This window comes from Carassius auratus, unplaced genomic scaffold (assembly GCF_003368295.1).
Source record: "Carassius auratus strain Wakin unplaced genomic scaffold, ASM336829v1 scaf_tig00216542, whole genome shotgun sequence".
NCBI lineage: Eukaryota > Metazoa > Chordata > Actinopteri > Cypriniformes > Cyprinidae > Carassius > Carassius auratus.
Genome location: NW_020528622.1, coordinates 325,104 through 348,047, shown reverse-complemented (window position 1 = coordinate 348,047; position 22,944 = coordinate 325,104). Strand labels below are relative to the sequence as shown.

The following is a 22,944-nucleotide window of genomic DNA, read 5'->3' as shown; positions in this document are numbered from 1 at the left end:
AAGTGCATGTCGCATCCGATGACCCCTTTAAGTATTCAATAAAATGGGGAAGTACAATGCTACATACATACATGGAATTTCTTAATAACTAGGCTAGTTGGTGCTAAAGTAGTTACGCCATTTTTGTTTTAGGTAAAAATATACTTTTCTATTTCATAAAACTGTCCCAGTGTTCAGAAAAATGAAACCCTATAGATTATATATAATGAAAAAAAAAAAAAAACAGTTCACAAGTTTCCATCAGTTTGAATCAGCCTAACAAACTTTTAATTGGTTGCTGAATCCACTCACTTAACTTAATGTTCACTACAACTGCAAGATTTCTTTACATTTCATGATGCCTGTATCATTAGAGATTTGTTCGTTAAACTGAAAAAGTTTATTTTTGTATACATGGCATTTAAAAGAAGATCAGTAAATAAAATAAGAACTGAGTTGTATAGCAATGAGAACATTGCTTGTGGCAAGTGATCTGATATACATCAGTAATTGTATTATATTTATATTTATTAATAATAAAAAATAAACCTCAAATAAGGAAATGCAAAATAATCTAAATGAATTAATTGACCTCAACAAGCTCTCATATGTCACCAGACACCTGTGAGAGACAGTGAAGGATCATGACATCATCCCTGCTCACAACAAACAATGTCCGGCGGTGGCACGTGAGTTGAAAGTGATGAGCGGTCCATGTTGGTCGGCTAAGAGTGCCTTCGGTGGCCTTATGAATATTCATTCCCACCCCACTCTACTGTGACTCACTCAGCCAGAACAGCTCTATCTGTACTGTGAATTATGGAAATAACGATACAACAGAGAAGGATGAGAGACATTCATCTCCTTTTATTGCAGAACGCCGGTACAGAGAGAGAGATGTGTAATAGAATGAGTGAAGATGGGCGATAGGGAGGGAGAGTGACAGATTGTTTGATGGAAATCTTCCCTTTCTGACAGTTCTCTTTGGAGAAAGGTGCAGTCAAGTATCAATTCAAACAAATAAGATGAACAGCACTGGAAATAAACAACAGGTGACAGAAGATTTTTATTAAAGAGTAACTAAACCCTAAACCAACTTTTTTAGTTAAGGATCTATAAGAATGGGGCTTTATTAGTGCTGTTCATTGTTTCGAGTAACTTTTTTGACATTTGAGTATAAAGTGTTTTAATTCTACAATATATGGTGTAAAAACGTCTGAGTGCTGCCCTCTTCAGGTTGAACGGTGGCTACTGCAGTTGATTTTTCCTATTGGATGTTGCGGTGGCAAGTGACGTAAGCGGTGGCAGGTGACGCAAGCAGTTTCCAGCTCATCACGCCCCTTGCTACGAGCTACCACGCCCCTGGCAGTATAAAACCATCTTGTTCCGTCAAAATCACTGTAGTGAGTCAAGAGTTGGAATTGCGAGTATTGAAAACGGTCAGGATCAGGATTATAGCTTCTATTTAGCATATCAATTATATAGTTATTTAGATATTCAAGTTAGCGTAGATTTATCTGTATTTAGTACAGTGGTCAGGATGGTACGTAGGTGTGTTGCTGGTTGTGACAGCACTGCTGGACTGCATAGTTTTCCAGTAGACTTTAAAATTAGGCGCCAGTGTTGCATGCACTTGGCCTGGAAGACCAATTTTCAAATATTGTCAGTGGGTGGAGTCAGGCTCTGACCAGGGGTTTAGTTACACTTTAACTGCTTACTACTAAAACCCTGATCTTTTTCTGCTTCGCTTAAGAAATGATCTTAGTCTTTTCACAACCATTGATATAAATGTATTCCTTTTCAAGTCTGAAATCTAACTCCTGCCAAGCAAATGATGCTGCTGCTTGATCAGGACATCACTGCGTGAAGACATCCAGAGTTTGCAGTCGTTTTGGGTTGCTGTATTATTTATGGGAATAAATTCCAAGTGCACATTCCAAGTCAAATCTCTGCTCTGAATGTAGAAACTACACAGTACTGCCGTCTGTGGGGAATTAAGAATGAATTGTGCCCAAATAGTGCATTTTGCGGTGCTTTAGCAAGCAACTGACTAAAGAAATCATGCAACTTGGGAAACGGCAAACAATCTGTAACAATCTGTATGCCACAATCTCGAGGACAGGTTCTGAATGCTAGGTAGCTGAAATACTGCATGCAAAGGTAGCTTGACAGTTTACTGAATTCTCCCTTCAGTGACCTGTTACATTTCACAACAGAAGTGAAAATGCTTTCAGACCCTATAATTGTCCGGCTGATGCTGGACGGCTCAAAGTAGATGCAAACACACACACACACACACACACACACACACACACACACACACACACACACAAACACTGCATAAGTGCTCTCACTTTCTTTCCTCCACACTGACTCCCTTGAGTCACACTGAGCCCGCCAGACTTGATATTTCAAGTTCCACCATCTCTGCTGATCGTATCAATCTTCCATCGACCTCCTGCAGAACTTCAGACAGTATCGTCTCCAGCTGTAAGACAGATTCTCTTGCCCTTGTCAGAGCTGGCAAAATGAGAACTTTTTCATCAAGCGCTTTGTAAGTAAAAGTTTTCTCTCAAGTGCTCCGGGCTACACAAAACAGATGAATCGTCTAAAGATTAGAGGAAGTGCTGTTTGAGGCTGATGGATAATTAGTCTTCAAAATTAACATGTCTTCATCTCGAACCCCTCATCATCTCAAATCAACAAATGCTCTTGAAATCGGCTGTGAACTGTGTCAAAAACCCAGACTTAAAAAAAGCTATGAAAGCTCCGGGTCACGGCACCAGATCAAAGCAAACTTTCTCACCGACCCTGCAACAAACAGCACAATCCTGTATTCTCCTCTATTACCAGTCTGCTAGGTGAGATCAGATGTTGAGAGAGAATGCAGCAGGCTAAGGGGCCTTTTACAGAGGACGTGTTGTTGCTTCAGAAACAGATAAATGAAACACAACAGAATAGAACAGGTGTGTTTATTGGCATATTAACTCCTGTACACCACTGCTAATATAATAACTTCACTTCTCCATATGTAAATACACTTGTTCATGTATAAGTATGCTTAGCCCACAGATTCATCTGATCTGCTTACTACTTAAAAGCTGAAATTGATCCACTACACTATTTTTATGACTGTGAAAGATGTCGGTGTAGCACACGTGTAAAACAGTTAGAGCGAAGTTCAAGAGTAATGCAAAAGTGTTCTATTTGTGCAATTCCTGTGTGTTTGTTTGAATTTCATTGTGGCTGTCATAGGTCCCTGTGGTACATTTTTGCTCTAAACTGTCTCGACAAACCTCTGATTGCATTTCAACACCCATGCTGTCATATAGACATAACTTTTCAGATATTGTCTCATCATGGCTACATCTTTGAGTGGATGTGTGTGTGTGTGTGTGTTTGAGACTGCAGAGTTGGTCCATCAATATGCATTTCTTTCTTAGTGCACTAAGAGCCTTGAGGAGGGTGTCCAACTTTTTCCTAGCTCTCTAGCCCTCTTAGAGTAATGATTTCTGAAAAGTTGGCAGAGAGAAAAGCCTTTGGATGTATTCTGGCACCAGGTATATAGAAAGAAAGTAAAGGAAAGAAACAGACAGCCAGGCAGTGAGAGTTCATCGTCAATGATCAGTATATGTTAATGACGATGGGATTTGGAGGAGAAATGTGTGCATGTGGGGACTTGTGATTAACTTAGATTAAAGAAATGTGGGTGTAGTCAATGTGGGGACAGGGAAACATAGTATTTCGATTTTGAAACGTGCACTGCTTAAGTTTATTTAATGAAGCCAAAGTCTTTTGGAAAATGTATTTGTGCCGCTCAATTCTGCTATTGTGGCAGGCCGTCACAAATATATCAGTGTATGGGAAACACTGCAATAATCTGTATTTATATACTACATTAAAGTGTGCATTAAACATGTTCATAGTCCAGAGTAATTTTTTTTTCCACATCAGGAATTCATTGGATTGTGAAAAGTTGTTTCTAAAATAATTAAAGATGCAAGACAAAGGGTGTGCTGGAAAAATACAGATGGAAAATAAATAGTGAGGATACAAAGGAAAGTTGTTTCAGAAAGAAGCAAGTTATTGTTTTTAGATGAAAGAATGTGATTAAATGTTTAATGTCCACAACTGGTAACAATAAGACAAAGAATAGGCTTATGTGCTTTTAAATAAATAATTCACCCAAAATTGTAAATTTGAAAAGAAAGGCATTTCAACTGAGAGATTTTCAAAATATATTTTGTGTACCATAGAATAAAAAAATCCAACCTTGACTACAAATACATTTTCTGTTTGTTTTTACAAACTGTGTTTTGTCTGGTAATCAACAGCAAGCTACAGATGCAAAGATTTACAAGAGCTTAGCTTGTATTTAACACAAAGTATTTTTAAAGCTTCCAAAATGCCACATTTTCATTAGAAAGTTAATAGCCTACCTCTTCTAATTTTATATCTTTTTTTTATTTGAATTTATTCCCATTATATCCTGCTAGACACAGTGTAGGGCCCTATGAAATGACAGATTTTTTCATTTTTTCCTGGTTTCTTTTTTTTCAGTTACCATATTATGTGTTTAACATGTCTAATTATTTGAATGCATAAAACAACTTAATTTCTTTTTTGTTTTCTTAAAGTAGCCTTATAATTCAGAAATTCTGTGTTATGTATTAATTTTTTTCTGGTTATCAAATAAAGACATTCTATTTAATTTATCCTTTAATTATTGAGAATTAAGCAAACTTAATTTTTTGGCAAACAAAGGGGATTTACAATTAAAATTAAAACACGGAAGAACCGTTGTGTGATTATTCCTTAAAAAATAATGTTTGTTTTATTTTAGTAGTAGTAGTAGTAGTAGAAGTAGTAGTATGACCTCACCTGGTCCCTAAGCACCTCCACCCTGGTCAAAAAGCCTCAGCAGCGCCTTTACTTCTTGCGAGGCCTTAAGAAAGTTCATCTGAGTCCCAGGAGCCTTGTTTAATTCTTACTGCTGTACTATTGAGAGTATACTCATAAACAGCATCTCAGTGTGGTACAGAAATTGCTCCACATCTGACCGCTATGCACTTCTGTGGGTGGTGAAAACTGCTCAACGAATCACTGGAAACTCAGTTAACAACTATTGAGAACATTTATCATAAGCACTGCCTGGGCAGGGCAAGGAACATCATTAAGGATGCCTCTCACCCTAATCATGGACGTTTCACCCTCCTTCCATCTGGCAGGCGTTACAGGATCCTACGCTCTCGCACTAGTAGGCTCAGGAAGAGCTTCTTCCCCGAGGCTGAACTCCACACAACCAATCTAACCTGCACCTGCTTTCTTACTGCACTGGTCACAGTACTTTACATACATGTATTTGCACGACTCATATTTTGCACTGACTATAAAATATATATTTTTTCAAGCTATCACACTGTATCACACTTACATTGCATTCCTATTTATATTCTGTACATACTCTGCTTAATAATGTATATAGCAACTCCACTGTTCATTCTGTAAATCATAGCTTCATAGCTGCATTTCATTGGCTCTGTACTTGTACTCTGCATAGTGACAATAAAGTTGAATCTAATCTAATCTAATCTGAAGTAGTATTAGTAGTAGTAGTACTAGTAGTAGTAAAAGAAGATGTAGTAGTAGTAGTAGTAGTAAAAGAAGATGTAGTAGTAGTAGTAGTAGTAGTAGTAGTAGTAGCAGCAGCCTATGTACATTCTACTGAAAAATAGTAATAGGCACAATGTCTTCAAATCAAACCAGACATTTATTTTGATGGGTTGCTGGGAATACCTTTACAGTTCTGTGTATGTGACATGACACTAGTTTTACTCAAGACGGTGTCACGTGAGTTTCAGTATGTGTGTAGTAAATGAAACAGCGTTTCTGCTCTATTCAGTAATAGAGACATGCAGAACATGCAGGATTCATATTTAATTGGACTTTTACGGCTTAATATTTACAGATAATAGTCTAGTGTAATTGTCATTACAGATCAAGTGTAATTACATACTTTTCATTAATTGAAAATTTGACAAATTCTGTGACATTCCGCATTAAACTGAATTCTGTTTTTATGACTGGATTCCATGTATTCCGCATCATTGAAATCATAGGGAAATAACAGTGCTGTTGCGATAGGTCATAATAATTCTATTTAGATAACATCAGCTTCACAGTGGATGTTTCAAACACTTAATAAGTTGAAACTAGGGCTGCAACTAACGATTATTTTGATAATCGATTAATCTGTCGATTATTTTTACGATTAATCGATTAATCGGTTTATTTACTTATATTTTAGTTTTTTTCCATTTTTTCCCCAAGTAAATTATTAATAAAGGGTCTTTATCATTCAGCATAGATTTTTAAGAGATTTTAACCATTTTGCATTGTCATATCCTCATCAAAAATATACCTGGAGTTGTTTTATTATGTTAGTAATCCTTTGTCGAACTCTTCTGCAATCAAAACACTGACCCATACTCTAGCAAAATTCACAAGGAGATTTCAAATATTGTTTTCACCATGGCAGTCCTTAGAGCTCCTAAAGTAGTTTAACATCCCAAACAAAGCTTAAGGAATCTTTGAGAACATATTTTCACGAAGTATAAGGATAAAACATAATAAAATTGCAGTGCATTGTATTTTATTATTTACTGGGAAAAAGCTTTATAGCTTACGCTGTGAAATTGTAAATAATCCTTCGAAAAAAAAGTGCCAATGGCATGAAACCTGAATGGAACTCACAATTTAAAGTAAAATCCATCAGAAGGTTGTCCAGAAAAAAAAAAATTGGGACACACACAAAAAACCTGCTGTGTGAAAAAGAGCAGTGAATACTTAGAAAAGAAGTGCATTTTAAATATACTCAAACATTTACCCATCTCATCCAGTCTTAATTAGGCTGCAAGTCTGAATTATGAACTGGTAAACGACAAACTGATCACATAACATGTTTGTAAAGCTTTAAATGTTAACTGTTAAAAAGCAATGTTATCAGCTTGTACGACTAAACATTTGCAAACAACCTTGTACTGGAGAATCTGCACAAATAAAATTCTTACGGGCCGTTCACATATCGCACCTAAAAACGCGTGGAAAACGCTAGTCGCGCCGCTTTCTCCTTCTTTCCACTCGGAAAGCACTCGGGCACAAGCGCCCCTGAGGCGTCTGCCTTTGCTAAGCAACCATGACGTGCTCTCTCCATGACGTGCCCTCTCCATGAAGACCCGGAAATTTCAGCAAAGGATAAATGGATGCGGTGTGGACGCGCCTGGAAAAACGGGCGCATCGCACTGCGTGCGTGTCGCGACCGCGTCGCTTCCATTATGAGAGTGCATACTGCGCGCCTACATAGGAAATAACGAACTTGAGCACGCAAAAGACACGATATGTGAACGGCCCCTTAAACAGTTCAGTAGTGCAGAGTTTACAGGTTACTCTTCATTTTGAAGGCTCAAAGTAAAGTACTCCCACTTCCCGCTGAATGCTGCAGAGAGGCTGTTCGGGAAGCACGTGACATAAAACGAGGCCAGCTATTGGCTATTCGCTACTTCACCTGCTGTACTGGCTGAGTAAAACCTCCGGTGGCTCATTACTGCCACACTTTGGTCACCGCAGATTTGAAATATGCACGAAATGAGCCGCTTATGGCAAATAAAATTTATTTAGCGACGAATCGATTACTAAATTAGTTGACAACTATTTTAATAATCGATTTTAATCGATTAAATCGATTCGTTGTTTCAGCTCTAGTTGAAACTATGCTTGAGCCATTTGACATTCTTTCAACATCACATAAACATTTCTTTTAGCTTTTTTAGCTTTTTTCTTTTGGGTTTTATGTAGGGCTGGGTAAAAAATATTGATATCTCGATATTAATCGATTCTCATTCTTACGGAACGATATAGATTCTTAAATCCCAAGAATCGATTAGTCCACCCTGTTTTCAATTAATGGAAGGAACACTGAAGGGCACTTCTGTGACGATCGGAGACCCAGTGAAACGCAGGAAACGAGAGATCCAATTGCAGTAGGGTTTTAATGGGTAATCCAAAGAGAAATCAAACAAGCAGGGGTCAAACCATAAATCCATCTGACAAAGAAACAAACTGGAAAAAAACAGGAGCGGGAACAGGAACTCAGAAGACGAGGAAACTGGGTAACGGAAGGAAAGGACTCCATGAAGACAAACAGGAAAAGACTGGCTAAAATAAGGAGGATAATGACGAAAAAGTGAATACACATGAGTGAAATTAACAAGAGTGCAATTATTGTGATGAAGGGACAAGGCTTTGTGGGAATTGTAGGGCCTACGGTGAGGTGCCTATGGGGAAGTGAGACCACTAGTGGAGACAACTTCCCATCCAATAAATCGCAATAAGCATTGTGCTTTGGTACTTTAAATATGAAACAAAGTCTCACATTTCAAATTCTGTCCATTGTATTGCAGTATTTAAACAATAAATGCCAGTGACAGATCGCTGTAGCACCTCAGTTCAACAGACACGGCAACATGAACTTATCATCTCCTCCACATAAATACAAAGATTATAGAATATATATAATTTTTACTGTCAAAACCCACATAACCCTTAGTCATATGTGTACTGGTGTGTTCAGCTAAATGCCAAGAATCAATACGGGAGGAAAGATACATGAGGGGCACGTAACAGGAGTTTACACCACTCTCAGAACCACAGAAACCAAAGACTTGCTCTGTGTAACCAATTCCAGGACCTGTCTCATTCAAAACAAACTGAAGACAATGATATCAAGGTACTGTGGCAAATGCAATCAGCCCACAATACACCAGCCACCATTTTCCCCAACAGCAGCTATGAGTGTAGAGAGGCCTTTGAGAGCTGTGCTCAGCGATGGGAGCAATCACGAGTGTTTTTGTGTGCAGACGCAGAGAGGTGGGGAGATATGGGTGAAATGCGTCACTGAAGTGTGCTGATCAGCTGCCTGCTAAGCTGTTATTCTAACACACACTCGCGACATAAACGAAGCACAACGCAAAAAACAACACCAACTGCAGTCGGGACAAAGAAAGCTGCTCAAATCCCAAATTAAACCCTCACAAATGCTAGAATCCTCTTCCAAAAGCAAATCCCCAGCCTTCCTCTTCTCTGAAACAATGCCCTCTGCATTCAGCACCACAGTCTTGAATACTTTGAAGGTACTAGAAATAATCAAATGCTTTTTAAGGAACAAGAAGTGGAGTGACAGATGTATAGCTTGCAGGGTTCTCAAGAAATAGATAATCAAAATGTAGTGGGAAAAAACCCTTCTTTATGTGCAGTAAATCACTTCAGATAAAAGGGTGTGCAAAATGACTAATGACCTTTAAGACAAAGAAGATGTCCATGGTTTCTGAAACTACAGCCACGTACAACACTAATGCAAAACTAGAGCATATGGCGTTACTCCACTGCTAATTATTTCATATCTTTTCCACTGAATGGGTTCAGCAGCTGTTCACTACTCTCAGGTTGAGGATTCATTTTCCCGAACTACTCCCTAAACTCATTCCTTTTATTGTTGCAGTGATAAGAACCAGTTGTTCTTAATTTTTCCCCCTCATTCCCCATCTGAACATCCACGTACCTAAGGTATGCTCATTACAATAGAAGTGGTGAAAAGTGGCAGGTGTGTGGACAGTGGGAGGCCCTTGAAACGCCTAGTAGTCAGGAAGTTGGGAAAGTCAGTTTGACTTATAACAGCCTGTTCAGCTTTTGTTATACTGTGAATTAGAGCCTGACCGATATGGGTTTTTTTAGGGGCTGATACTGATATCGATATATCGGCTGATATTCTTGGTGTATATTATAGTTCAGCACCAATCAAAAGTTTGGACACTTTCCCATTCGTGTGTCCAAACTTTTGACTGGTACTATATATAGAAGACAGTATATACATAAACAGAATATATACATAAACACATTTTTTGCAATGATCACTCAAATGTGGTGATCAAACACTTATAATGACGTTACAAAGATATTAAATGGAGGCAGGTTATTTAACAATTTAACAATAAACTTTATTATCCAAAACGAGTCTGACATCAGTGCACTGATCAGTTAAAGGTGCTGTAGGGAACTTCTGTAAAAAATATTTTTTTACATATTTATTAAACCTGTCATTATGTCCTGACAGTAGAATATGAGACAGATAATCTGTGAAAAAAATCAAGCTCCTCTGGCTCCTCCCAGTGCTCCTATTGCCATTTGCAGAAAGTCATGCGCTCCCGGTAAAAAACAACCAATCAGAGCTGCAGTCCGTAACTTTGTTTGTGTTCAAAATGTAGAAAAATGTATATAATAAGCGAGTACACCATGAATCCATTTTCCAAACCGTGTTTTTAGCTTGTCCTGAATCACTAGGGTGCACCTATAATAAGTGTTTATATTCTGACTATTTTAGATTGCTTCGGGGGTACCGCGGCGGAGTAACCCAGTACCTTTGTGATTCTTCATAGACATAAACAGAGAGAAGTAGTTCCGGCTACGATGTTCTTACGCAAGACGCAAGCAGTTCTGTTTATTAACCGCTAGAGCGTCAAAAGTTCCCTACCGCAGCTTTAAGTTGAAGTTTATTGAATTTTATTTCAATAAAATTCCATTCAACTTTATTCCTTTGAAGTTTATTTCACTTCGGAACATTCATTCATGGATTTACGCTTTTGTCTTCAGACACAGACAAAACTTACTTAAAAAAGTGTTAAGTGTGACATAATATACCTATGTAAATAATTACAATTTAAATTATATATCATGTGAAATCCACTTTGTAGGGCACTTACAATCAATTAAAACAACGTTTGAATGCTGCTGCCCGAACAAGGGCCTCCTTACTGAAGTGATGTGGACTGGAGTCACTATCTCACAAACGTGCCGGCAGATCTCCACTAAATTCAGGGGATGTCTTCAGCTCGAGGAGCCCTCTTGAATGCCACCCTCTGCTCGTCTGTAGCCCCAAGGATCGCCTGACCTGATTTGTCAGTGCCTGACCACGAATTTAACCACCTGTAACTATCACATCACTACCGCCTGGGGGTATATATATATACACATATACATATATGTGTGTGTCTGGCTCTACTGTGAATCAACGTATCCACACTTGTGACAGCTCTTAAATTGGTTGTGGAAATGACAGGGAACAGGTCAAGATGTATTTAAGTGAACTGTACAATAACCTGAACAGCAGGAATTTGACATTAGTTATGGCCAGGGCTTGGTAAGGTGTTGAAAGCAGGCTTCAGAGACAATGCATAACCCACTCTTCACCTGTTCAGTGACATTCACAGCCTCCAGCGTGAGAGAATGTGGAGCTCAGTCTCATTCCCCCAGGTCCCCTCTACCTTCCTCCACCTCCTCCCAGGAATATCCTATAGCTCTGAGGGATGACACGACATGACATTTAAGCCCCGCTTTCACTCCTTTTTTCTTCATCTATCCATCTGTTCTCACTGAAGTACAGGCCGAAGCCTTCCCTGCAGGATTCCAGCCAGGCAATCAAGCAATTATGGGCTTGGATAAATGTCTCCTGCGTCCCATTGTTCTCCCGCAGAGAGTGACAAGCACTTTCAGAGATGAATAAGGTGTCTTCCATCATTATGGACAAGTCATTTGTTGATCTGATGTAACTTTTGTCACCCTTAATCTCTGTTTTGTACTCACATTGAGCCTCAGGGGTGACACTAAAAGACCAAAGACACCCCGGACTAACAGAGCACAAAAACAGTTGTATTTTATGTTACAATGTGTCCTAACCAGGATATAAAGAGTGCAATAAAGAGTGTTAAATCTAATTTAAAAGGCTCATGAACTGCCTTTGTTTTTATTTTGTGCTGTTCTATGATGTCCACTTATATTGTTATCAAGATTTTTACATAAAAAAAACAACAACATAATTTTGATTTGGCTAATTTTCTGTCCTGTTTTGACTACCCTCATCAGAATGCTCTGTTTGAATGGGTGTGGCAGATTGTAGACTGTAAATGCCCACTGCTATGATTGGCTAACAGTTGTGTATGTTTGACAGCGACATTCCTCATAGATGGATGCTGCTGTGCTTTAAAAGTGAAAGTGACATGATGTGGCCTACATAAGTGCACTACATTTATCCCATCCACAGTGCACACTCACAGCTGTGAACACACACCCGGAGCAGTGGGCAGCCACTTTTTGCTGCGGCACCCTGGGAACAGTTGGGGATTCAGTGCCTTGACTCACCTACAACCTCTGCCGGTATGAGACTCAAACCTGCAACCTTGACGACTTCCCCGCAAAGGTAAAAAGGTGTAAAAATCAGGTCAAATGTGCATAAATTCTCAGTATCAACCAATCTGTAATAACAGACAAATTACATCATAAAGTGGTACATTACAAAACCTGTCGTTTTGGCAAATTGGCTTCATTATTAATAGTTTTTAGACTAACAAAGAAAGATCTGATTTTTAAAAATTTATAAAATTGCTTTTATAGCACAAATACCCCTTATACATAAAAATGAAGGGAATTTTGATTTATTAGTTAATAACCCCTTTAAAATCTATTCAATTTGATCTTTTTGTTTTAACCAGGTCGCAATCTAATTGGTTGGAAATCAGAATAGCTTTAAATCAACTGTTCTAAAATGTTCTGTGATTCTGTCTCTTCTTGCAGTAATTTGGTCTACATCTGATCTGCCCATTTTCATCCAATCTATCCACCTTCCGCTCCATTCATACATGTGTTACTCAACTTTCCTATCACTCCCCCTATTCTCATTTTCTGGCTTTCATCTGTTCTCTTTTGCTACTGTTCCTCTATCTATATAGCGCATTTTTGAAGCAATATGATTTCAGTAGTGTAGGATTTCTGGTAAATCGTTGCAAGAAAGCTCCATGCCAAGACACGGCCGTGGTGGCAGTGTTTTGGATTTGCATGCCACGCCTTCTTACCCAGAGCCTTGCATCGCAAAGCTCTCAGCTCAAGTCACATTTTCTGAGCAGAAGAAAAATAACATCAAATGGAGAGGAGAGAGAGGCAGACGAGAGAAAGCACCATATGGCATCAAAAATTCAACTCAGAAGACAGGGATCCTTCAAGGACTCTCACAATCTGTCTGAGAGTCTGAAATGAATAATGAAAAATCAATCCACCATGCTGGTTGTGAAAGTGTCCCGTGTTTGATTGACAGGTCGGTGTCAGGCATAAATCAATGGAGATGCAGGGAGAGCTTGTTCATTATGCCACACTAATGAACGCCAGGAATTCCATGCAAACACAAGATGTGCACGTACACACATCAGTCTATCACAGGGGTCTGCAACCTTCAACGTCAAAAGAGCCATTTTGGCCCCTTTCCCACAGAATAAAATTCACGTGGAGCCACAAAATATTTGATCCCCAATTAAAGATAACACGGCATATAGCTAGAGTGTTATATTCAGTTATATTACTGGGCAAGGGGAGTAGCAATCATTTCAGAAGTGAGGGGGACAGAAATGTCAAATTTAATAATAATAATAATAATAGGTCTAATGATAATATTTATTTATGTCTAATTGACAATTTTTTTTTTTTTAAACGCCTTCTCTTAGCTCTTACTTTTAATTGGCAAAGAAATAAAATACACTGCTGGACAATAACCAATCATTTGTCTTCTCTGATATTTTTGAAATATATATTTAGCTAATGAAACTGTATGGTTATGATTGTATAATCAGTGTAATAGTTATATACTACAAACATATTTTTTATGCTCACCAAGGCTACATTTATCTATTAAAAATGCAGTAAACACTGTAATATTGTGAAATATTGTCAATTTAAATGATCTATTTAATTTTTTTTTTTTTTTACATATAGGCTACTGTATTTCTGTGATCAAAGCAGAATTTTCAGCATCATTCCTCCAATCTTCAGTGTCACATGGTCCTTCTGAAAATTATTCTAATATGCTGATTTGCTGCTAAGTAACCATTTCTGATTATTATCAATGTTGTAAACATTTGTGCTGCTTAATGTTTTTGAGGAAACAATTTTTTCACGATTCTCATTCTGAAATGCTTTGTGTCAGAGCACTAGATTTCATCAGAAATGGAACGCGTCATCAGGTTACCATCATGGATTCGTTGTGTCCCGTTGAGCCGCATCCACAGCAGAGAATATCACTGGGTTTCATTTGCTTTTGTCAAATCATATGTCACTCGCGTCTGGTGTAGACATGTTGTTTTGTAATTTATGAATCTTAATTGTATTCATAATCTGCTGTAAGTTTACTTCAGTTTTTGTTAATAAATGTTTTGTAAGCTAGTTTGTCATTGTATCTTACCGTTTTATTGTTGTGTTTTTTAATTAAGAACAACAAAGAATACATCTTTTTTCAGTCATAAAAAGTGAAATATATAGATGTAAGCAAATCAGACAGTTATCTTTTCTTGTAAAATGTGACAAAAAGAAATTGCAAATTCAAAAGCATCCAAAGACCAGCTTATAACATAGAAAAAGAGGATCTCCTGTTCACAAAATTCACATCACAAATAATGAAGAAAAAGAATGGGTTGAATGTTAACCACTTTCGTTTCCATTTAACTATAAACTATGATAAAAGGTCATCACCATGCATTGATTAATCCCATGTAGTAGCACAAAAAAAAAAAGAAAAGAAAAAATTGTGACCAAATCAAGAAGAAATTGACCCTTCTTAAGTCTGGTCAATTTTAGTTGCATAGTGCTTTTCACAATGCACACCATTTCAAAGCAGCTTTACAGAAATATAAAAAATAGATTAAATTACATTTTTTATAGTGTTAAACTTCTGTAACATTCTTCCAATGGAAACTTTTAAATAAACTAGCTTCAGTTAGTGAGTATCTTTCCAACTGATCTGACACCACTTATTTCCGCTTTTCATGTAACATATTCCATTTAAAGACACTATCATGACTTTGGATCACAGGAATAATTGAGGTTGCACCAGAATAGTTATTTTAACATGTTTGGTTGACTTCTGACACTGCATAAACAAAGGAATTAAAACTGAATTATCTATTGCTGCTCTCCTCCAGCTTATTATCTTCTTAGTAATGAATTTCTTAGATGTGTTCATCAGAATAGCTGGTTTGTATCGGTCGAAAATTAGTGATTTAATTTGTTCAGGTCTGTCAGTTTACATTAGAAAGGAGACTCTTGACTGAGGATAGATAGATGGATACCCCCCACCAAAAGGAATTTATTTAGTGCCATACATGTCCATATGCAACTACGGTGAATTGGCATACACACACATTGAGACAGCCAACACTACAGTGTTTTCTTTACATTCCTTCAAGTGGTGGACCACAACAGTAAGACAATTACCACCACACCACGTAGGTAAAATAAAAAATTGAATATTACAAAACAAACCACAAATACAAACAAGGCCAAGTGCTTTGAATAAACCATTTAATTATGATCAAGAAACACTTTCAGCACAACCAAAACTAACATAAACAGAGGTGTAAGTGGAAAGAATAGCAGATATTATTATCTGCCACCACAGCCCCAGAAACAAATGTAACTTTAAACATCAAAGCAACAAAATACCTTCACATTTCAACTCTCTTCACTTCCTGTTGTCTCTCTCTCTCATCACTTGCTGTTGTCTCTTTCATTTCAGTTTTTTCTTTCTTGATTTTCCTTTCTAAGTCCTTAATGAGGCCGGAAAAATCAAATTTGAATGTGTCTAAAATAGCAAGGAGGCATTTAATTGTTTAGTAATAAACTGGTGTTTTCTGTGTTGCTGCAAAGATGAAGTTGACGATGCGGACTCGCCATGAACGCCAGAAAGAGCTGCACTTTTCATATGGATTACATATTCAGAGATTAGCCTATTTATGTTGGTTTTGAATATTTTCATTTAAAAGTAGACATTTCAAGCTTTCTATAATAGATAGCCTATATTTCTCAAATCTGTGAGGCACAAGCTGAGTTTGGGCGCCCTCCAATTCACATGCAATGCAAGTGATCATGCCTTACATTACATTGTCTGCTATATATTTGCTTCTTACTTATTAAATACAGGCAAAAGCATTGATTAAAATTAGGAGTACAATTTATACAAAACAAAACAAAACTTAATGAAGTGGTCAAAATGTTTTACCCATGTATCCAGACATATTGTGCATATCATAATGTATCATATCTTACTCATGCTGCATGCTCACTTTCATAATCAACACTGATTAAATAAAAAAAAACATAATGACGTCACATATTTTCCAACCCAGTCCTCAGCCCTGTTGCAACTGTCGTTGTTTAGGTACCTTAAACGTGCACGTACAGTCTCGGAGTCATCGCTGCAAACAGGAGATGAAGAGAGTTGAGATCCACATCACCTAGCACATCTTCGTCTCTGCCACCCCAGGGTGCTAGCACGACCAGTGCCATTGCTAGAAGGGAGCCAGCGCCTCTGCCTCACAAGTGGATGATAGCCTTGAAGACGCCTAGCAATGGTATACCTTTAGTGGTAGTATACCTTTAGTTAAGTTATACCTTAAGAGTCTTCGTAGCGTGCTAAGAGACAGCTTTATCGGGAAATGCAGCCCAGATATGATGCGTAATGAAGATTCCAAAGCACTCTTCTTTGGTCAGAACCATGGAGAGCGATTGCGGAAAGGTTCGTGCTATGCACCGAAATGTTTTTACAATGCAACAAAATATTTCAAGAGCATCAAGCTATTAAAATCTATATTATGTATACTTATAGATAATTAAACAGTATATTAGTTAGTAATTTATTAGTAATAGTAATAGTAATAGTGTTCCTGTAGCTCAATTGGTAGAGCACTGCTTAACAAGCGCAAGGTTGGGGGTTCAATTCCCCGGGAACACATGATATGTAAAAATTTATAGCCTGAATGCACTGTAAGTCGCTTTGGATAAAAGTGTCTGCTAAATGCATACATTTAATTAAATTTTTACATTTTAAATTTTAACTTTTATTAGGTTAAACAGTGATTGGATAACGTTTTTAATTTAAAGTTCACAATTTGTCAGGCCCATCCAAGCTGGAAACTGTAATGACGTGCCGTGCCATGCCTGGTTCGCGCTTAAGTAAAAAATTTCAATAAAATGTCTGGCCAATCCGATGACCCCTGCACACGTGTGGCCCCTAGGCTGCAGCCTATGCAAGCCTGTGCATTAATCCGCACCAGGATGATTGGATGGATAGATAGATAGATAAGACTTTTACAAAAATGTAATTATGATTTCTAACAAATAAAAAATGCATAGTAAAAAAATTTAATTAATACATTTGTTGTGGCACCAGCAGAAATGTTGGCAGGACAAGCAAACCAAGTTACTGGACCAACTGGGCCAAAAGAAAATACAAATCTTAAGTTGTTGAGGTAAATTTGATTTCAAGCAGGGTTAAAAGCGTCTAGTGTTTACAGTTTGATTTACAGTAGGGTAAATGTGAGAGGTGAGGAGTGATGAGGGGAGGATAAGAAAAGAGAGGAGAGGAGAGCTTCATTTTGGCAGCTCTTTCCACTCCTGTCCTCCCACACACGTGCTATTCACAGACTCCTCACCGCGAGCTCAGAGGGCATTGCACTCACAAGGATTAATTCACATACAATGTTTCAGCTGTCAGATACATTCCTGCTTTTCGTCTCCCAGCTAAGCATTTAATGCCATAACAACAGAAGAGGGAACATCTGGCAAGACAAACGAGACAATGCGAGCTGCAGGAAAAAAGAATACAACATAAGCCGAAATTAATTTCCCCAATCACAGCTGACACATCTCCATCTTAATGAATTGAACGGTGACAGGCGCTGGGGAAAGGTGACTTGACAAGCATCTACAAGGACTTCTCGAAGGGGCCATAGCGATTGTGCCAGTATGTGTGCGGATGAGTGTTTGTGCAAATCTGTCTTCCTCTTGTTTAAAGCAACAGAGCTTGACAGCAAGAAGGTGAATGACATACTAGAACATCACTACAAGCCTCATGCAGCATTATGTCCACATACACAAACGTAGCAACTCTCACAAGATCCAAGAGATACATTTTTGATTAAGCTCTGATAACCACTCACCTGCCCGTGACTGATGAAACCATGTTTGTGTGCAATCCTCTCAGCCTCCTCGGCTCCCCCTTCAATGTGGACGGCCCATGTGTTGGTGTATATGCCTTGGCCTGAAATGAAGCCAAAGAGCACCAGGAGCGCCCCCAGAAACGGCAGCAGGGTCCAGCGTCCCTCCATGAACAGGAGTGCTTCGTCTCCAAGCCTTCTGGTGATGAAGTTAGTTTTCTAATGCATCTGTGGGCTGCACTGTGAATTCAGCACTGTAATGTCCTGGAGAAGATAAGACAGAGTGTCTGGAAAGAAATACTAGCGCACCAAGAGGCTCGTCGTTTTCTATAAAGCTCAGGTTATCTAAACATAACTGTTCTGTAAGAAAACATTCTCAGATGGACCATGGCGAGTCATACATTTTCATAAAGTGTCTCGAGTGCTATTGCTAGTGTTACATCATGGGAAACTGGGATACAAACAACGCTTTGTAGGACAAGGAGAAGGCTGTGTGTTTCATTTGTACCCACTTGCTCTGTGCTTGGATCTAGAGCAAGTCCACATAAAAGGACATTAAATCTATCTCCTGCTGATGTTGCTCGTTTTAAAGGAATAGTTCAAATCCTGTCATCATTTATTCACACCATGTGTCGTCCAAACCTGTAAAACTTTCTTTCTCCTGTGAAACAAAAATTTGCAGACAGTTTCCTATGCTCTTTCATGTAATTACAAGGGAAATGTAAGCGTTCATATATTAAAAGGGCATAAAAGAACTATAAAAGTGGTGTAATCTGTATTCCAAAATCTTTTTGATCCAATCTTTTGAATAGCTGTGTGTGAGATACAGATGGGAATTTAAATAATTTCACTAAAAACTTAAAGGGTTAGTTCACTTAAAAATGATAGTATCATAGATAATAGTACGTTTTTTTAATGCAAAAAATAATAATAAAAAAAAATATATTGTGCTAACAAGTAAATGTTTTCTATTTTAATATTTTCTATATGAATGCATTTTAAAGTATAATTTGTGATGGAAAAAGTGTATTTTCAGCATCATTACTCAAGTCTTCTGTGTCACATGATCTCTCAGAAATCATTCTAATATCCACATTTTCTGCTCAATAAATATTAGGGATTCAACGATAGAAGAATTCTAGAAGAATCAAGGGTGCAAAATAATTTTATAAAATTTAGCAAAAAAAATTTAAAAAATAAAAGTGAATAAGTCTAAAATCTGGTAAAATTTTACACATTGCTCTTTGTATTGTTGTAAAAGTATATACATTTATATAGAAATATAAAAGATGTTTCTTTTAAATGTATACCACTGTAATAAAGGCAGCAACATATAGTTAGGACAGAACAAGAAAGACTATTAATAATCTTCGACTGCGTAGAAAAGTATTATACAAAAAAAGTATAATAAATATAATATAATATAATATAATATAATAATACCCTGTGCACTAAATGATGAGCTTGAAATAACACAGAGTCACAGTGTGCAGTCCTCCGAGTCCACATAGAAAAGTTAGTACAACACACACTGCTCTACTTGTGTTCATCTTCAGTTCTCTCTTCACAGCAGTTCAGTCAGTGTACTGTTTCAGTAAATGAATTACTCCGGGATATTGGTTTATTTAGACTCAGAGGGAGTGTCAGCCACATTAAAAAAGTGAATAACTTAAGTAATTTGTGGATTAATGCATACTGGAGACGTGAACAGTTTCAAACGATTCAGTCCAATTTGGTAAACTGGTACAACCGGTTCACTAAGAACAGAGTTCATTTGCGAACTGGACATCACTAGTAAAAAAGGCAAGAGATGTAGATACGTTGTGTATTAAATCTGTGCATTAGTTTATTGAGCCTTTTCTTTGAACAGTTTTAAACCTCAGTTACTGTGTGCTCTTAAAGAGAGTTTCATCGTTCCTCACATTGAACTGTATGAATGTAACAGCTTCAGATCACTTGAAACATGTGCATGAAAAAGTTTTGGTGCTTTATAATATTTTTGTGCCTTTCACAGAGCTCAACAATAACACAGAATAGTATACGCACAATATCGGATTTGGATCGGTCTCGTCTGACCGATACCCAATCCACAGAAAATGCCAGTATCGGAGTATAGTCCAATCAGAATCTTATAGTTGACTTATAATCGATTCATATGTTTGGGGGCGGGGCAAAATACACAATTTTTAAATACAATTTTTAAACACCACGCGGACGCCTAAATATGTGAAGCTGTCCCTCGTCTTACTTCATTGTGCGATCTCATGAAGTTTTGTTATGATGAGAGGTTTCGCACTGGACAAAAATAAATCTTTTGAAATATCTGTAGAGCACAAAAACAAATAGCATTTGGATAGTTTGCCAGATCAACCAATATGACAGTGAATAGATAATATCTTGAGTTTTTTGGCGTTTATGTTCACAGCATCCAAAAATGTAATTGGAACCAACTGAAATGTTTAGAATTTTTGTACAGTACTTGATCGAAAAAATCCAGTCTTTCACTCTGCCAGTGTCAAATTGAGGCCTGTAAAAGATTCAAATCCCTGCTGCCAAGATGCTCCTGTCGGTCACGGATCATGGAAAGTGAACCTTAAATCTGTCAAGGGGGTAGTTGGATTTATTCACGCATGTTTAAAAACTATTTATTAAAATCTTCTTTCTTTTCACATTCTTATTTAAAGCATTATCATAACAGGCTGCATATTACCTTATTGGGAGAAAACTGGTAGTTCTATGTGAAATCAGACATTGGGCACCCATATACAGCCAAAATGGCATGTTCCTTGTTACGTTAACACCTCTGCTAAAATATTACTTTGAGTTTGTTAGTTGAATCAGTTTTATCCTAATAAAGCATCGAATCTTCGACTATTCAGGGTCACCCCTAAGTCATACTGTTACTTTTGATCAAACTAATGCAACATTGCTGGATAAAAATACTAATTTCTTTAAGAAAACTATGACCTCAAACCGTGTGTGTGTGAGTCTACACTTACTTTTATAATGCCCTTTTATAATGAATCCTGTTTTTACCAGAAGAACCATTTGGGATCAGAAGTTATGGAAAAACAGAAGGTGTTTTATACAAGGTTTGACACCATATACATTGGGATGATGACCGTGTGGCTTGAGCATTGCACCATCCATCAGAGAAGCTCTCCGACACAGCAAGAGAGAGTCCCATGAGAGTTGAGCAGCTCCTTAGAGACAGCTCAGTTCTTGCTGACGGTGTAAGTAAGCTCAAAGCTTGGCTCAGGACTTGATATATAACCCCCAACGCCCTCTACAACAAAACAGAGCATGAACAATTAAGCCTGGCGTGCGCTTTCAAAGACAGCAAGCGTGCAAATTCATACTATTTCCTTCTAAAGCAAAGGCGCGATGCACGAGGTCTAGGAATTGTGTTAAAATTATAGAGCCAACCTGAACAATGTCATTTAAAACAAGGTTTAAAAACAACAGAATGCCATTAGCAAAACTATTCCACTGAGTATGACGGCTACAATGCAGGGTTTAGCATTTAAATAGCAGCTCCTAGTAGGAAGAAGTGAGTATCTTTGTAAAAGGCCTGCTGAAGAAACAAACAAATCGTCACGTCTGAAATCTGCATTACAGAGCTCATTAAGGGCTGGCACAGAGCGGTGAGCTGGAGAGGAAGGAGGAAAATAATCATGTGTGTCTTACCGATGGAACCTGCGAATGTCACACCTCCGCAAGCACAGAAAATGAGCGAGACATTGAGGAAGAGAGAAAGAGAGATACTGTACATTTCATTGTAAGCAAAGCTTGACATATCTAAACCTAATCAATAGTTTAAACCAATTAATACATTTCATTAAGCTCATTTTAAGAAGATTCAGTCAATTAGCAGCTAAAATAAGTTTATAAGACAGGCAATTGAAAAAAGGTCAACTCTCAGGAAATTATTTTCCGCCTCATTTTCAGCATTGTCAAAAACTGCCATTCAGGTTAACATCCTTCGTATATAATCTTTGCTCGTCTCGACAAGACTAATTTAATAATGCAGCCACTTGTGAAAGCTTTCTTCTAATGGATAAACGTAGGAGGTAATGAAGGATTCAACTTTAGAACGCAGCACATGTAAGATGTGTCAGAAAAGGCTGTTGATTTCAAGTCAGTTGATGTTCTGACATATAAACAGGGCTTGTGGCTTGTCCTTTCTTCTCTTTATTAGATCTGACAAGGTCTTTGTGTTATTTTGTGTGTTGGAAACAAGGCAGAAGACCAGCTTTTTTTCAGCTTACAAGCAGGACGTGGAACAAGGCCAGAGGGAATTCTGGTAATTGCGTTGCAACCGCAACATTGACCAGAAACAATGAAAATAATTGGTTATCCAAGCTTTCCCAAGCACCGAAAAATTACAGAGCGCATTTCTAGTTAATCACAAATTCCTGCTTCAGTAACAGGTCGCGAAGCCACAACGACATTCAAATTAATGTGAAGTCAGTCATGAAGAACTTTGGGATCTTTTTGGAGATCGGCCATCAATCTTCTTTCAAATGGCTTATTTTTCATATTTAATGACTCTGAGCCCTCTGTTAGGGCCTGAATCAAATGGAAAGAAAGATTATCTAGCTGTCTCCGAGGATCTGACAGATTGCATGCTTGCGAGAGGCGCCGTCCCGGGCGATGCTACTGTATGCTGGCTAGGAGGGCCAAATTTTTATAGCACGCTCTCTGGGGAAGAAAGAACAGTAATTACTATGCCTTAATAACTCCTCATCAAACACAACCACAACTACTAAAGCTTTAATGATCCATGATTGCTCTGTGAGGGCAGGAACCGAAGTGCTTAGTCACTCATTAGACAGGGAGAGAGACAGCACTGTTTATCTCTACCTCTTTTTTTCCCTCTCTC

General features: G+C 37.9%; 1 protein-coding gene across 1 annotated transcript in view; it reads right to left on the bottom strand.

The window, feature by feature from the left end:
• Positions 1-22,944, bottom strand: part of furinb (furin (paired basic amino acid cleaving enzyme) b) — a 92,202-nt gene that overhangs the window by 67,895 nt on the left and 1,363 nt on the right. The window contains exon 2 of the mRNA XM_026263381.1: positions 18,066-18,326. Within this exon, the coding sequence (XP_026119166.1) occupies positions 18,066-18,233 (168 nt within the window). The 5' untranslated portion in view covers positions 18,234-18,326. The remainder of the gene's footprint in view (positions 1-18,065; positions 18,327-22,944) is intronic.